Source organism: Ambystoma mexicanum, chromosome 2p, assembly GCF_040938575.1.
Source record: "Ambystoma mexicanum isolate Mex_15411 chromosome 2p, UKY_AmexF1_1, whole genome shotgun sequence".
Classification (NCBI taxonomy): Eukaryota; Metazoa; Chordata; class Amphibia; order Caudata; family Ambystomatidae; genus Ambystoma; species Ambystoma mexicanum.
Genome location: NC_090923.1, coordinates 10320243 through 10337965, shown reverse-complemented (window position 1 = coordinate 10337965; position 17723 = coordinate 10320243). Strand labels below are relative to the sequence as shown.

Genomic DNA, 17723 nt, shown 5'->3' with positions numbered 1-17723 from the left:
CTGGGACCCCTGGGGGACTCCAGAGGCTGAAAGAGGCTTTTCCCCGTCACGGTACCTTTGGTGCCTTGGTAGGTGAAGTGATGGAGTTTCTTGGCTTTACTCGACTTTACTCGACGAGACCCCTCAAGGATGGACCCTCTTTGGAAGAAGGAGCCACTGCGATGTCTATGTCAAGAGAAAAGAGGCACCAAGCAGTGTCGGAAAGGCAGCCCTTTCGATCTTTGCAGTGGGTGCTGTGGACAAGGCCAGGCTGAAGATGATAAGACCCATGGTGGCTATGGACGCATTTCACTGGCGACGGAAGCAGGTGGCAGAAGAAGGTGTCAGGTTTTGCGATTTTGCCAACTGCCAAATCTCAGTTCTTCGGTGCTGCAGCCACAGCATGGACCTCTGGATGGCTTCTATTGACCTGACTCGACCACTGGACTGGACTGCAGACCCTCACAAAGTCTAGACCCTCAGGACATCATCTTCCGATTCTGGTGGTAGGAACGCCACTAGCGGACACAACTCTGCACACACCTCTGCACCTCCGAACACAGCGACCGTGGGCGATACACAGCAGCTTGTCTTCCAGCGGTCACAAACACTCCTCCGGACCCTGGGTGACCAATGAAATTCTTCAGCAAGATGTCTAGGTACTCCTCTTCTGGACTCACAAAGACCCCTTATACGGATAGAAGGCACACAGGACCGGCTTCCAGGGTACTTCGGATGAAGAGCAGCAGGATCACGATGATCCCTCGTAGTGCAGGAAGAGGCCGCCTCTCCAGATCCTCTCTTGATTCGGTCTTCGGGTCAGCTAGCAGTCTACCCAATTCTTGAAGAAATGCAGCAGTAGACTTCTTCCTCCAACTGGACCCAAGATGCAAGCTTCAGGTTTCAACTTCAGCTTCAGTTAAAGACAGGAATAATGTGTCGAGTGAGGGGTCCCTTACTATACACATGTTTCCCATTCACTCAGGCTGAGCCAATCACTTACAAGTGCATTCATGCAGGCAGGCAGCCAATGAGGCTCACATTCACCACAAACCAGACATCCATAACACAGATTGTGGATTGGTGTAATCACCCAGCCTTTCAGAGCACTACACTGCATTCACTCCAGTTAAAGTCAGGGCTGGCCCAGGCATTGTGTCACAGAACCAAAACCAGGCATCTACAACACAGAATGTGAGTTGGGTCCATACTCCATTCATACAGGTCCTACTCCAAGGGTGTACCCACAACACAGAGTCTCTGGGGAATGCTCCAGGCAGTCTGGCATTGGCAGCTCACCAGGAAAATGTATGGTCCTTCCACCCAACAGCCATGAGGGGGAAGGGAGACAGAGTCAGGGCTTCCCAGGGCTTTGGGAAACAAGGGGTAAAGGCAATAGAAACCAAGAGGCTACAGTGGCCACCTTGCCTTTGTTCAGGATTCCATTGATTCCTATGGCAAGGCTTGGGTATCCCAAAATGGAGAATACTCAGAGCCACTGCCAAGTCAGCATGTAGATGCCACCAGTCCATACCCTGCTCCGTGGGCAACACACAGGTACCCAAAAACATACACTAGGGGTAAAGGGCTGAACCCCCACCCATGGGTGCCATAAGGGTATTCCAGGTGTGTTGTTAACCAAAAGGTAAAATGAAGAGCTGCACTGCTGGGGGTCCAAGCTGGACCCCCTTGGCAGAAAAAATAGAAAACACACACAGAGAAGTAGTAAGACAAGGAATGGGAGGCGCCGCCCCTCACACATCTACCAACTCCGTTCCAGGTAGCAGTTTATTCCAGAGTAAAGACAGAAAAAAGAAACAGATTTAACACACAAATGGAGGTACTACTAAACATGTATTTCTAATGTAACAGCAACATATTCACTGAAGCTCAATATTCTTTTAATGGCCCTATTTTCATCAAACCCTTCCTGGGGAAGCTGCTTGAGAAGCCAGCCTTGCACCAACTCAACTCTCACACTGAACTGGTTGGTGGCCTCCACGACCACCAATCTGGATTCTGAGCACCCAAAGGCACGGAACTGCTCTTCTTAATGCCTGTGAAGAACTGCTCCCATCTCTGGGCTCCCCAGCAGTCCTTATACTTCTCGATCTCTGCTCTGCATTTGACAGTTAACCATTCCATCCTCATACAAAGGCTCCATGATACACTTGATATATTAGAATGGGCACTGTCCTCTTTCCTCACTAACCACTCTCCCCAAGTTATCCTGGGGCCCTTCTCCTCTCCTACTTCCATCTCCACCTGAGGTGTCCCCCAGGGCTCCATACGCTCCCCCTGGCTCATTAACATCTACCTTGCACTCCTTGCATGCCTCATCTTCCTTTATTCCTGCAACTTCCAGTCTTAAGCAGACAACACACAGCTCTTCTTCTATCTACATGCTGACCCTCTTGCACTCTCCATCAACCCTGACTGCCTGTCTGCCATCCAGTCCTGGTGTGACTCCAATGATCTCTGCCTCAATGCCTGTAAAACGGAGAGCCTTCCCATTGGGACCCCTGCTTCCTCCTTCTTCCCCTCACTCTGGCCTTCCTCTGTGGGCTCTCCCCCTGCACCTACAACTAAAGCCAGAAATCTTGGAGTCATCTTCGACTCCTCTCTCTCCTTCCTCACTCACACTCAGGACATTGCCAAGAAGTCCAACTATCAGCTCTTCCTTCTCAAAAGAATTTGACCTATTCTCTCTTTCCCTCAGAGGCTCAATGTGACTCAAGCCCTGGTTCCCTCTAGACGTGACTACTGTAACAGCCTCCTCCTGTATCTTCCTTCTTCCATGCTGCAACACCTCCAGCTTATCCAGAATAGCGCAGCAAGACTTATCCTTGGCCTTTAGCACAGGGACCACATCTCTCCTGCACTAAAAAGTCTTCACTGGCTCCCGGTTGCTGCACGGATTAAATTCAAATCCCTCTGCATCATCCACAAGGCTGTCCGGGCCCGGGACCACACTATCTTCAAATACTCTCCCTCTAGACCAATTCATCCCTCTGGCACTAACTCTTTGCATGTAAAGCTTTCTGCTAAAGAGAGGGCTGGAGGTCACACTCTTTCCTCTGCAGGCTCCCCCACCCCTGCGCCTTGAGTAGGGTCTTTTCTGATTCCAGAAGATCCTTAAGACGTCCCTCTTTTACTCCTCCTTCCCTCCTTCTCTCCTTGGCTAATCCCACTGTTGATGAATCAGTGACCTTGGCCCTATGCATCCTCAGGGCCTTGACCTCCCACACCAATTCTTCCCAGCTCCTGTCTATCCACAGCACTTTGCATCTGCACACCCACCGCTCTGGAGGCTCGCACTTACACCTCCCGCGGCCCAGGCTGTGTAGCACTCAACATTCCTAGCACTTTGGGGGTCATTACAAGTAAAGTTAAAGGTGCCAGAGCCGTCAACCCCTTACCGCCATATTACGAGGTCCTTTAGCGGGTCCCGCTAAGGGCGTCTGGAAAAAACAGGTGCCCTTAGCGGGACCCGCTAAAGGAACAGCATGCTAACAACGTGCCCGTTATTAACAGGCCCGTTGTTAGCATGGACCCTATTCCCATTGAGCCCTATGGGGGATCGAATGGGAAGCGGGATGGGTTCCCTGAATGGGGAAATACCAGGTCCTCCAAGGTCGGAATGGCCCGGTATTTCCCCACTCAGGGAACCCGGACCCGGTATGCGGTATTGGGGTAGCCATGGCGCTATTAGCGCCATGGCTACATCCAGGGTCGTAATGACCCCCTTTGTCTATGTCTCAACCATGAGCTTGGTCTCCCCAGCACCTAACCCCTCTTCCCTCTTCCTTTCTGCACTTTCACAATCTGAATACTCACAAGGCATAGTAGGTCTAACCCTCTCCCTCTTCTCCCCCTCTGCTCTTAAATATTGTGTTGTAATATATTTCCCACCCTTGCTCCCTGCTTGCCCTGTGAGCGCCTAACAAGCAAACAATACATAAATAAATAAGTAAAATCAGCATTTCATTCAATTTCCGAACACAGGTGGACAAGGCTTAAATTCAGCATGTCAGCTTTACAGGATTACTTTAATTTGGTATACATTTGTGTCCACTATTCCTTCTTGGAATTCAGAGAGCATCGCTATGATATCATTACACCCAAAACACGTTCATTTCAGACAGAAAGGTATCATTTTATTTCCAAATTTGCATGTTTTTTATTGTCTCACGGATCAGTGAATAATTCTATTCCATTTGCCTTTTTTATTTTATTCATAAAATGTCACTTTTCTAAAATACATGTGCTCCTAATATAATGGAACACTTGACATCTTCTCAAGACGCTTCACACCAGACCAGCTTTTTATAAGACAGTGCTTTGACAGTGGGCATGCACCCCCCTTATATAAATGCACCTCCATATGCCAATCCCAGGCCAGGGAACTATCTACTAATCGTACGTGCCCCAACAGAGGCAGGAACAATGTAATGCACTAGAGGGGAAGAGTGTTCCACTAGAGAGAGGCAATAGTGTAGTACACTAGAGGGGATCCCGAGGAGAAGAGTCTTCCACTAGAGATGGCAATAGTGTAATACACTAGCGGGGATCCTGAGGAGAAGAGTGTTCCACCAGAGATAGGCAATAGTGTAACACACTAGAGGAGATCCTGAGAAGAGTGTTCCACTAGAGATAGGCAATAGTGTATTACACTAGAGGGGGTCCTGAGGAGAAGAGTGTTCCACCAGAGATAGGCAATAGTGTAACACACTAGAGGGTATCCTGAGGAGAAGAGTGCTCCAGTAGAGACAGGCAATAGTATAATACACTAGAGGGGATCCTGAGGAGAAGAGTGTTCCTCTAGAGATAGGCAATCGTGTAATACACTAGAGGGGATCCTGAGGAGAAGAGTGTTCCACTAGAGACAGGCAATAGTGTAATACAGTAGAGGGGGTCCTGAGGGGAAGAGTGTTCCACTAGAGACAGACAATAGTGTAATACACTAGAGGGGGTCCTGAGGGGAAGAGTGGTCCACTAGAGACAGGCAATAGTGTAATACACTAGAGGGGATCCTGAGGAAAAGAGTGTTCCATTAGAGACAGGCAATAGTGTAATACAGTAGAGGGGATCCTGAGGGGAAGAGTGTTCCACTAGAGACAGGCAATAATGTAATGCAGTAGAGGGGATCCTCAGGAGAAGAGTGTTCCACTAAAGACAGGCAATAGTGTAATACACTAGAGGGGGTCCTGAGGGGAAGAGTGTTCCACTAGAGACAGGCAATAGTGTAATACACTAGAGGGGATCCTGAGGAAAAGAGTGTTCCACTAGAGACAGGCAATAGTGTAATACACTAGAGGGGATCCTGAGGAGAAGAGTGTTCCACTAGAGACAGGCAATAGTGTAATACAGTAGAGGGGATCCTGAGGAGAAGAGGAGCCGAGTGCTGCAGATGTGCTGCAAAAGTGTAAACGCTGCAGAGTTCAGTCAGGAGGAGAGTCGAGGTGAGTCATACATTTCTTGGCAACCAGATGCTCCATGTTTTCCCCTTGATGAACATTGCTTTTTCACGTGTGTTTTGTCAAGCTTAGAACACTGAGGATTTTCCCATGTTCACTGCATTGCAATGGGTTCTCACTCATGTTTTATCTGGTGACTAATAAGGTTACTGTTCACAATGAAGCTCTTTCCATATTCTGCACACACATGATGTTTCTCACCTGTATGTGCTATCTGGTGGCTAATAAGGTCTCCCTTCTGAGCAAACCCTTTCCCACATACAGGGCACACATGTGGTTTCCACCTGTATGTGTTCTCTGGTGTCTAGTAAGCTGTCCCTTCCAAGCAAACCCTCTCCCACATTCAGTGCAAACATGTGGTTTCTCACCTGTATGTGTTCTCAGGTGGCAATTAAGCTCTCCCTTCCGTGGAAACCCTTTCCCACATTCGGTGCAGACATGAGGTTTTTCACCTGTATGTGTTCTCAGGTGGCAATTAAGCTCTCCCTTCTGCGGAAACCCTTTGCCACATTCGGTGCACAAATGAGGTTTCTCACCTGTATGTGTTCTCTGGTGGCTGCTAAGCTGTTCCTTCCGAGCAAACCCTTTGCCACATTCTGTGCACTCATGAGGTTTCTCACCTGTATGTATTCTCTGGTGGCAAATAAGATGTCCCTTCTGAGCAAACCCTTTCCCACATTCAGTGCACACATGAGGTTTCTCACCTGTATGTGTTCTCTGGTGGCAAATAAGATCTCCCTTCTGAGCAAACCGTTTTCCACATTCAGTACACACATGAGGCTTCTCTCCTGTATGTGTTCTCTGGTGGCGAATAAGATGTCCCTTCTGAGCAAACCCTTTGCCACATTCAGTGCACTCATGAGGTTTCCGACCTGTATGTGTTCTCTGGTGGCAAATAAGGTGTTTCTTCTGAGCAAACCCTTTCCCACATTCAATGCACACATGTGTTTCACATGTATGAATTTTTGGGGGGCAGACAAGTGTATCATACGCATGGATACCATTTTCAAATTCAGTGAACTGATAAGGTTTTTCACCCATGTTCTCATGTGGGCAATAAGTATGTTCTTTAGATGGCAACTTTTCCCATATTCTGTGCATGTGTAATGTTTCCTGTCAGTTTATTGTGTCATGTGCTTAATAAGAGGACACTTTCCACTGAATCTGTTTCTAAATTCAGAGCACAAATGAGCTCTCTCTTGAGAAGATCATTTCTGGTGACAAACACGATTTTGCCTCTGATTGAAGCTTTTAAAATATTCAGTCCAAGGAATCGCTTAGTCCATTCACATTTAGAAGTGTTTCTCAAAATGCTTCAAGGAAACTACCTTTACATTCAGAATATGTATGAATTAGCACTCACATCTGTTCTATCAGGAATAATAGTGAAAACAAAAATGCTTTCCTTACAGCACATCAATCATTGTCGTTTTCATGCCAGACATCCCTCTACCTCATGCTTGATAGAAAAAACAAGCTTGGTTACTCGATGTGACCACAAAGGAGTTGCATGGGCAGAAGCCATCTGGTAGCCAATAGGCTTCACAGTCTCAGTTCCTGAATACTCTGAAAAGACAACTGGACCCCAAACTTGCACACTTCTCAGGTGCTTGGAATTTGCATATTCTAATAATGGCGCTTTTCACTGCATTAGTCCAGAGAATCTACCAATCACTGCTGTTGCTTTTCTGGGGCATCAATCACCTGTTAAAATAAAAGGAGATGCACGTTATTAGTTTCAACACATTCTCAATCGCAGGCATCACAAGTAACAGGCAGACTGGTGCTCAGTAGTAATGATGTGCACTGGTTAATTACTCAGGTAGTAGCTCATAAGACTTTGAATACTAGGGTGCCATCTATTGGGGACATGCACTCTAGGGAGCAGAGTAGTGGTTCTCTGATGATAACATATAATGTGATAGAGGCCATATGCAGCAGGAATAGTGGGATTCATTTGTATTAACACTGTTTTAGTATCCAAGAGTGTGAGGAATGAAACACAGGCTGGGTGAATGGATAATTTAATCATCGGGCCATCCATATACATTGTACCATATTATTTCTTCAGATATTACTAAACCAGATTGAAAGCTCCACATTTCCATATACACAAGATAAAGGAAGGTGTTTGACCCTAGGTCAGTAGTTTGCCACAAATCAGACACAAGATTGACCACTGTTTTTTGTAATCACTGATGACTTCCTTACATTTAGGCAAATGTATATTGCACCAAACACAGAGACTGATAGAATGACATTTTTGGCAATAAGGCAAAGTGTACGGGATGTTGTGCCCTGGGGGAGGCCCTGTGGTGGTGTGCAGGCCCCCCTGGATCGGGACACCAGCGCGCGTATGCGGCGCGCAAGAACACACACCGGAGACGTCTGCCTGTTCCGGCGCTCCGGTGCGAACTGCCCCGGGCACCGCCTTTATTAACTGGCGTGCATGCGCCGGCCCGCTGGGCCGCGCATGTGCGCTTTGTGTACCACGTACACAACATCCCTCCTTTTCCCCCTCAAACAACAAACACATTAAACATGGGGAGCCAACGTGGCTCAAAGCAAACTATACTTAACAGACTTAGTTACTCAGGCTGCCGAGTCCATGATGAAATCTTGGAACCTTTGCGGGGGACGGCGCCCTTCCCTGCGCGGGTACCTGGGCGAGCCTCTCTCGAGGTTCTCTGGCCCCCCAGGATCTTCGGGCGGTTCACCGCCTTCCTGCGGCGCCTCTGCCGCTTGTCCTTGGTCAGGATCGGTTTCTTCCTCCGCTGCCATGGGTCCTATGCGCTTGAAGAAGGACACGTTTCTGGTCACCGTTCCTCGCGCGTTCGCAGCTGTGACCATTGAGCCTTTGACATGAGTTACTCCCATTGGTTGGGTTTCGTAAGTCATCGAGAGTTTTCCTTCCGGTTTCCTGTTCCGGACAAGGACGGTGTCTCCTACTGCTATCTCTTTCCCCAGCATCCTCCTCCTTGTTGTTTCGCTCTCGTTTCTCGTGGCTCTGTCTGCTGTCACCTGTGTGCTATCGATCACTCCTGGGCGTCGGTCTCCCGCTTCGGGTATCAGCCCTCTGGGTATTCGCCTGAACAGCGCCTCGGCGGGTGCGATTCCGGTGGACCGATGTGGGGTGGACCGGTACTCACGGAGAAAGTCGATTAGGTTGTGTCGCAGGTCCTCCCCTCCATTGACAGAAATACGAAAAATTTTGTTAAGCGTCCGCATGAAACGCTCAACCTCTCCATTAGCCCTTGGCCACAGCGGGGTCACCTTCCGGTGCTTGATGCCTCGTTCCGCGCAGTATCTGGCAAACCGCTGCCCTTGGAACGGCGCTCCATTGTCTGAGCAGATCTCAACCCATGGGTGGCAAAGATTTTGTCCATGGCCAGGATGGTGTGATCGCTGGCGGTGGATTCCACGAGTTCCACTTCCGGGTACCTCGACCACTGGTCTGTGACTACCAATAAATATATACCTCTTCCGGTCGAGCCGAAATCTGCGTGCACTGTTCCACATGGCACGTCGCTCCGTTCCATGGCCTGAATGGGTGGACCCCTTTCCGCAGGACTTGTGGCCTGGCAGGGGATGCAGGTCCTCACGACTTCAGCTACCCTGTGTTCCAGATCGGGGAACCAGACCTTCAGCCTGAGGCGCGCCTTCATCCTCGCCATGCCTTGGTGCCCTGTGTGGGCCAACTGGAGGACTCTCATGACCAGCGACCTGGGGATCACGATCTGGTCCCCTCGCAGCAACAGGCCGTCCGTGGACACCGAGAGCTCGTGTCGAACTTTCCACAGCAGTTGTAGGTCCCTTTGTACCTCTGGGTTCCTCCTGGCATTGTTTAGGAGGACGTCCCGCCACTCCCCTGTGGCCACCGCCCTTTTCACTCTAAGGAACGCCTCGTCAGAGTTCGAGTCGTCCGCAATGTCCTCTCTCGACAAGGCTACTGGCAGGGCTGATTCAATGACGAGATGCACAGCGTCCCCAGCGTCTGACATCTCTACGGGACTCTGGGCATTCCCCGTGCCTGGGTGGCAAGAAAGGTAGTCGGCGGGGTTATGAGTGCCTGGGCGGTATACTAGCTTGACGCCGTATTCGATGAGGGACAGCATCCATCTCTCGATGCGGGGAGGCGGCTTGGAAGACGTTCCGGACAGGATGGGAATCAGGGGTTTATGATCCGTAACCACGACGACGGGTTTGCCGAGGATGTAGATTCTGAAGTGTCTGCACCCCCACAGGATGGCAAGGGCCTCCCTTTCTATCTGGGAGTACCGCCTTTCCGTGTAGGTCAGGCTTTGCTGGCATATGCTATGGGTCTCATGGCCCCTAGTTTGTCTGCCTGCATGAGGACTGCCCCCAGTCCCACCGGGCTGGCATCGACCACAATCTCCGATTCCCGGCTGGGGTTGAAGTAGGCCATTGTCTCCTGCTCTGACAGGGCTTCCTTGATGGCATTGAAGGATCGTTGTTCAAGCTCAGTCCACTGCCAAGCCACGTCATTTCTCGTAAGTGCCCTCAGTGGTTCTGACAGAGAGGCCAGGTCTTTGATGAAGCGGCCGCAGTAGTTGACCATCCCCAAGAAGCTCCGAATCTCCGCCGGTGATGTGGGTGGAGGCGCATCCCTTATGTCCTTCACTTTTCCAGGGTCCGGGGATATGCCCCCCGCATGGAAGGTGAACCCGAAGAATTCCAGCCGGTCTTTGAGGAATTCGCACTTTTCTTGGTGCAGGGTTAGGCCTACCGCCTGTAGTCTCTCAAACGTGTTCTCTAGCCGTTTAAGGTGTTCACTTTCCGACCTGGCGAAGACCAAGATGTCGTCGGACATGTTAATGACATCCTTCAGACCGGACAAGGCTCCTCTGATGGCATTCTGGAAGACCTCAGCCGCGGACGAGATTCCAAAGTTAAGTCTCTTGTACTGGTACAACCCCTCGTGAGTAGTGAACGTTGTAATGTACCTCGACTTGGGGTGCAGTTCCAACTGGTGGTACCCAGACCTGAGGTCCAGTTTGGAGAAGACTTTGGCGCCTTGAAGTTCTCCGACGATGTCATCTAGAGTGGGTGTGAGGTGACGCTCCCTTTTGATGGCGGCATTTGGGAGCCTCATGTCCACGCAGATGCGTACTGCCCCCGGCTGTTTCGGCTTTGGGGCTACTACGATGGGCGAAACCCAAGGGGTGGGGCCTTCCACTCTCTCAATGATGTCCCGGTCGACTAACTGTTGCAGCTCCTCCTCCACTTGGGCTTAAGTGAAAAGGAATCCGGCGGTGTTTGAGGGCTGTCGGCCTCACGGACTTGTCGATGTGTAGGCGAATGGGCTCTGCGTTCAGTTTGCCAATGCCCTTGAAGAGAGTTTCGAACCTGTGTAGCATGCTTTTCAGATCGGCGTGGTATACCCCAAACGTGAAATGGACAATGTCGAGTGCTTCTGACGCCGCACAGCTCAACAAGGAATGTGGGCTGACGTTGGTGACAAAGAACCTTGCTTTGATAGTATTTTGTCCATGAGAAACTGGGGCAACGAACACACCTTGGATGGGTAGGGGTGTTTCCCCCCCAAATGCATATATTCGTGCCATGGACGCTGACAGTTCCGGTGGGCCTGGCAGGGCCTCATAATGTTTGGTGGCTAGCACGCAGACCGAAGCCCCAGTGTCGATGAGAATGGGGGTGGGAACGTCATCGATGTTGACAGTGCATGTGGGTTGGCGCCTCGTGCCAGGACCTTTTGCGATGCCGGAGATGAAGAAAACCTCTTCCTCCTCCTCTTCTTCTTCCGCGATATCCAGGTCCTGCAGGCCCTGATCGATCGAAGAGATGCCTCTCACTCTGCGAGCGCCTCCTCGTCCAACTCTCTCCGGTCCCCTTCCTGCTGCAACGGGGGAAGCAGCTCGGCACATCCTGGCATAGTGCCCCGGTGTGCCACACCGGGCGCATGTTCTCGACTTTGCCGGGCTGTCCCCACTGTGGGGGAGGTCATACCCACAGTATGAGCATGATGGGGCGTTGCCTGGTGTGGGCGTGGTATCGGGCCTTCTCGGCGCCCATCTTGACCTTCACGCTGCTGACCGTCCCACTGCAAATGCATCCTCATCATTCCATTCTCGCACCTCTGGCTTCCGCCAGCTCATGTGCTCTACCCAGGTCCAAAATTTGCTGGAGGGTCAGGCCAGGCTCTCTCAATACCTGCCTCCGAAGTTTTCCGGAGCTGCACCCCTGCAGTAATTGGTTGCGGACCATTTCTTCCTCATTGACCCATCTGCAGGAGGTCGCCAGGTGTCTCAGGCGGGCGCAAAATTTGTCTAGGGGCTCGTCGTCCAATTGTCTTTCAGCGCCCATGACAAACCTGTCAAAATCCACGTTAGCCATGGGGAGAAAATGGTCTTTGAGTGCCTGCTTGACTGCGTCATACGTGACCACGGGGATGACGAGGGAGTCGTAGATCTTGTGGACTTCTGCGCCTGCCGAGTAGATCATGGTCGCGATTTTAGTGTCATCATCGTCCACCCCAGATGCCCTGAAGAACATATCTAGTCTTTTGACCCACAATAGCCACTTCGGGCCCAGCTTGGAAGGGGGGCCAGTAGTATCGAATTCCGGCATGGGGGATAGGGAGTTGCGAGCTCTGCAGGGGATTGGGGCGGCGGCACCCTCATCGTCAGCTTCTTCACCCATGTCCGCGCCACGTACTCACAGTTGTCTGTCCTGAGAGAAGGGCGGCTTGTCCTGGTCTCGTGGTAGTGTTGGGGTGTAAAAACCCACTTCTTTCTTCTTAATTGCCACAGCCCTGCGCCTGCAGGACTGTGGGCTTTCCAAAAATTTTCAGTGTCCTCCAACACAGCTGGCGAGTGGCGCACGAGCACCCTTTCGGGCCGCAACCACTGCCGCCACGCGTGAAGGGGGAGCGAGTGAAAAGAAGATGGCCGTCGGCGCTCCGCGGGTCCGTAATACGGCAGACTTCCGTCTCTCCGAGGTTGTCGGGGCACGGAAGCAGACCGTACCTCCTCGTCGCCAGTGTTGTGCCCTGGGGGAGGCCCTGTGGTGGTGTGCGGGCCCCCCTGGATCGGGACACCAGCGTGCGTATGCGGCGCGCAAGAACACACACCGGAGACGTCTGCCTGTTCCGGCGCTCCGGCGCGAACTGCCCCGGGCACCGCCTTTATTAACTGGCGCGCATGCGCCGGCCCGCTGGGCCGCGCATGCGCGCTTTGTGTACCACGTACACAACACGGGAGACTCCCCCAACATCGTCACATTTGCCTTCTACTAAAAATACATGCTTTTGGTGTTAAATATGAACATCTGGAAATATTTTATTTGTATATTTGTAATGCACCAGAACACCGCGGGCAGACATGAACACAGTTAGACTTAACATATAAAAACGAGACAGGCAGAGGTTAGATAGTTGACGGGGTAGATTGTTAGATAATTTGAATAGGAAAGTTTTTAGAGCTTTCCTGAAAAGTTTTAAGACTAGTTTGAGACTCAATAGTTCGAGGCAGGGCATTCCAAAAGTAAGCCGATTTTGCGGAAAAAATATCTACTAAGGCCATTGGTACGCTTGACCGTGAGACCCTGTATCAGCCCTAGTCTGGAAGAGCAAACGGACCTGGTGGGTTGGTACAATAGTGCCAACCCACCGGGTCCCTCACCGGTTTGAGATACTCTGGTGTTTGGCCAAAGAGGCGACTGGTCACCTGGCTACCCTCTGATCTCGGGCCCAGGTTCCCTCCTCGCCAGTTACACTCCTGCACTGTCCCCTAGGCAACCCTTTCACTTGGGGGCTGTTTTCTGTATCATCTGGCTGTACTTTTTATTTATTGTGTTTATTTATATCTAGTCTTGATCCCATGTACTGCACTGCCCCTCCCCTCACACTTTTCCATTCCCCCTCACCTGCACTTGCGCAATCTCAATGTCACCTGGCCTACGAAGATCTTTGTCTCTGTCTTCCCTCTGTTCCCTGTCCCTTGCCTTGTCGCGCCTTGAAACACTTGTGTATAGGCGCGTTATACATGCCATATCATAACATATCTTATGAACCTGAAGCATCAACCAGTGCACTACAAATTACCAGAGATCTGCAGAAGAGTCTGGCCAAAGGAGATTCACTCCAACAAATGGGAGCTCCACCGAGGGATCCATTACTGACTGGACTTCTTTGGAAACATAGGCTCGGGGATCACACCCGTTTTATACAGCCTAGCGGCTGGGTTCATCCTGATCCTCTTTATTTAATTGTGACTAATAACAAAGAACTTGTTCAATGTACCAACTCTTACTAACAGATGACAACAGTTTGGAACTTTTTGTGTGACGTATTTCTACCCATCTCTGATTAATCAGCAACGGAAAATTGTCTGTTGACCAGTACTTGCTGCAGTCGGCTCTTCTCATGAAAATAAATGCTTATGTTTTAGTATTTAGTAACCAGCAAAGATCCTGAGTGAATGCTTTTGAGCGAGTATTACGTAATGTTATACATGCACCAGGCCTTGTAAATTCTTAAAAATCCCAATATACCTGCAGAGCGAATTCCTTCATTTGTATACTCGACCTAAGAGAACTTCACTTGCCTTAATGGTAACAAAATATATGCCAGTGCTTTTTGTAAAATGGTGCATGCCGCCATAAGCACACTTCATATTTGCTGCAATGCTGTCAAACATGCACAGTGATACCTGTATTTGCCATTTACTACCAACAAAGCGTGTTTGCAGTAAATGAAAAAGAAGTTTCTAAAATCCGCACACCTACCAGCAAAGTATGAGTATCATGCAAATGGTACTCGCCCTGCATAAAAACTACTCGTCAATTCTAGTGTGCTAGTAGATTTTGCAAGCCCTGAGCTCTTGTCTCTTCACTCTTATTTCCATGACTCCTATGACACCTCCACGGCTTGTTCTACGGCTCGGGGGGGGGGTGGCTGTGTAACTTCAGTTGTAGCCATATCTAAGAGGGGAAAGCAGGAGGCACTCACCTGCAGGCATTTCCACTCTGCCTGCACTCTGGAAAGGAATTCCCTGAGTTCCAGCATATCCTCTACTTATGCTGTATTTATATTCCATGTTGCTGCCATATCCTCCACTTATGCCATGGTATGTGTATCTTGTATGTTGCTGGCCCTCTGTCTTGTGTCCACACTTGGGAACTTAAACATTCCATGAGGCTGCTAATGTGATTTCTGTGCCTATGCCGGGGTAGATGTACTTTAGATGTACTTGCTCCGATTCCTACATCTACACTACAGCCTGTATATCTGCCTCGTACCTGCTGTTATTCGACTGGGTCCTGTGCCTATGCTAGAACACAAATACCTGCATTGTGGAATGCTAATGTTGTCATTGAAAGGCCATCTGTTCATTATTTGGTGTCTGGGGACTTCCATGGAGCTGGTTTTGATTGCTGCCGGATCAGCTTATTAATAAAGGGTAGTAAGAGGTGTGAAAAGGGCGGGGGAAAATATTATTGGATTTCTATATTTCCTTGATGGATAGAAAGACATATTTGTCTGCACAGGCCCCTAAAATGTGCTGTACTATAAAAATGCAAATGTGTGCCCTCATTCAAATACTCTGTTGGGGTATTGGGATTGCTCGCCATCCCTCTTTGCTCTGCACAACATGGGGCAATTTTCAAAGCTTTTGCCAGGGTCACTTTTGGCACGAGGGGAGGAAAAAGAGTAGAGAAAGCGAAAGGGGGACAGGGAAGGCATGGTGCGAAAGTCATGGGACAGAAGCAAAGAGCAACATGTGCAGAGAGTCATACATATATCACAGCAGTAATTTACCTTTTGTAGCCTTTTCTCCTTACTTTTTGCTGAACACGACCAAACATTGATTATGTATTCTCAGGCCTGGAGAAAACAAAGCATTATCATATGATTAATCTAGAATAAGAATGATCTAAATTAAATACTTCCCGCCTTTACAACACATCCAGAGAAAATGCATATAATGTAAATGTCCAAAGAACAAACCCCAACTCCCGCCCCCACTATCATCACCCCCCCATCACATACACAGGAGAAAGGCTAAATAGAAGTTTAGGCAGCCCCCTCCCCACCCCACCAGCATCACCCGCCCCCACCAGCATCACCCGCCCTTCATCCCATACACAGGTGAAAGGCTTAATGGAAAGTTAGGCAGCCCCCTCCCCCTCCCCATCCCCATCCCACCATCATAACCCGCCCCCCAACCCATGCACAGGAGAAAGCCTTAATGGAAGGTTAGGCAGCCCCCTCCCCGCCCCCACCAGCATCACCCGCCCCCATCCCATGCACAGGAGAAAGGCTTAATGGAAGGTTAGCCAGCCCCCTCCCCCCACGAGCATAACCCCCCCCTCATCCCATACACAGGAGAAAGGCTTAATGGAAGGTTAGGCAGTCCCCTCCCCTGCCACCAGCATCACCCGCCCCCCATCCCATGCACAGGATGAAGGCTTAATGGAAGGTTAGGCAGCCCCCTCCCCGCCCCACAAGCATCACCCGTCCTCCATCCCATACACAGGAGAAAGGCTTAATTGAAGGTTAGGCTGCCCCCTCCCCGCCACCACCATCATACCCTTCCCTCCATCCTATGAAAAGAGGAAAGGCTTAATGGAAGGTTAGGCAGCCCCATCCCTGCCCCACCGGCATCACCCACCCTCCATCACACACAGACAGGAGAAAGGCTTGATGGAAGGTTAGGTAGCCCCCTCCCACCACCAGCATCACCCACCCCCCATCCCATACACAGGAGAAAGGCTTAATGGAAGGTTAGGCAGCCCCCACCCCCGCCCCAATTGCATCACTGCCGTCCATCCCATACACAGGAGAAAGGCTTAATGGAAGGTTAGCAGCCCTCTCCCTGCCCCATCAGCATCACCCATCCCAGGCACGGGAGAAAGGTATAATGGAAGGTTAGGCAGCCCCTCTACCCTCCACCCCATATACAAGAGAAAGGCTTAATGCAAGGTTAGGGAGCCCCCTAATCCCCACCAGCATCACCCGCCCCCCCCATCCCATGCACAGGAGAAAGGCTTAATGGGAGGTTAGGCAGCCCCTGCCATGCTCCCACCAGCATCACCCGCCCTCCATCTCATACACAGGAGAAAGGCTTAATGGAAGGTTAGGCAGCCCTCTCCCCGCCCCAAAAGCATCCCCTGACCCCCATCCCATACACAGGAGTAAGGCTTAATGGAAGGTTAGGCAGCCCCCTCCCCCTGCCCACCCCACCAGCATCACCCGCCCCCAACAGCATGACCGGCCTTCATCCCATACACAGGGGAAAGGCTTAATGGAAGGTTAGGCAGCCCCCTCCCCTCCCCACCAGCATCACCCACCCCCCCATCCCATGACCAGGAGAAAGGCTTAATGGAAAGTTAGGCAGCCCCCTCCCCCTCTCCACCCCACCATCATAACCCGCCCCCCAACCCATGCTCAGGAGAAAGCCTTAATGGAAGGTTAGGCAACCCCCTCCCCCTCGCTAGCATCACTCGCCCTCCATCCCATGCAAAGGAGAAAGGCTTAATGGAAGGCTAGCCAGCCCCCTCCCCCCCACGAGCATAACCCCCCTCCATCCCATACACAGGAGAAAGGCTTAATGGAAGGTTAGGCAGCCCCCTCCCCGCCCTGCCAGCATCACCTGCCCTCCATCACACATACGGAGAAAGTCTTAATGGGAGTGTAGGCTGCCCCCTCCCCGCCCCACCAGCATCACCCGTCCTCCATCCCATACACAGGAGAAAGGCTTAATTGAAGGTTAGGCTGCCCCCTCCCCGCCCCCACCATCATAACCTTCCCTCCATCCTATGAAAAGGAGAAAGGCTTAATGGAAGGTTAGGCAGCCCCATCCCTGCCCCACCGGCATCACCCACCCTCCATCACACACAGACAGCAGAAAGGCTTGATGGAAGGTTAGGTAGCCCCCTCCCCACCCCACCAGCATCACCCACCCCCCATCCCATACACAGGAGAAAGGCTTAATGGAAGGTTAGGCAGTCCCCACCCCCGCCCCAATTGCATCACTGCCGTCCATCCCAATCACAGGAGAAAGGCTTAATGGAAGGTTAGCAGCCCCCTCCCTGCCCCATCAGCATCACCCATCCCAGGCACGGGAGAAAGGTATAATGGAAGGTTAGGCAGCCCCACCACCCCCCACCCCATATACAAGAGAAAGGCTTAATGCAAGGTTAGGGAGCCCCCTAATCCCTACCAGCATCACCCGCCCCCCCATCCCATGCACAGGAGAAAGGTTTAATGGAGGTTTAGGCAGCCCC

At 50.9% G+C, this 17723-nt stretch overlaps 1 protein-coding gene across 1 annotated transcript in view; it reads right to left on the bottom strand.

Annotated features, from left to right (window-relative positions):
• Positions 1–17723, bottom strand: part of LOC138566135 (zinc finger protein 268-like) — a 170215-nt gene that overhangs the window by 141065 nt on the left and 11427 nt on the right. The window contains exons 2-3 of the mRNA XM_069643140.1: positions 15256–15321; positions 5741–7160 (exon numbers count right to left, since the gene is read on the bottom strand). Of these exons, the coding sequence (XP_069499241.1) occupies positions 5741–6557 (817 nt within the window). The 5' untranslated portion in view covers positions 6558–7160; positions 15256–15321. The remainder of the gene's footprint in view (positions 1–5740; positions 7161–15255; positions 15322–17723) is intronic.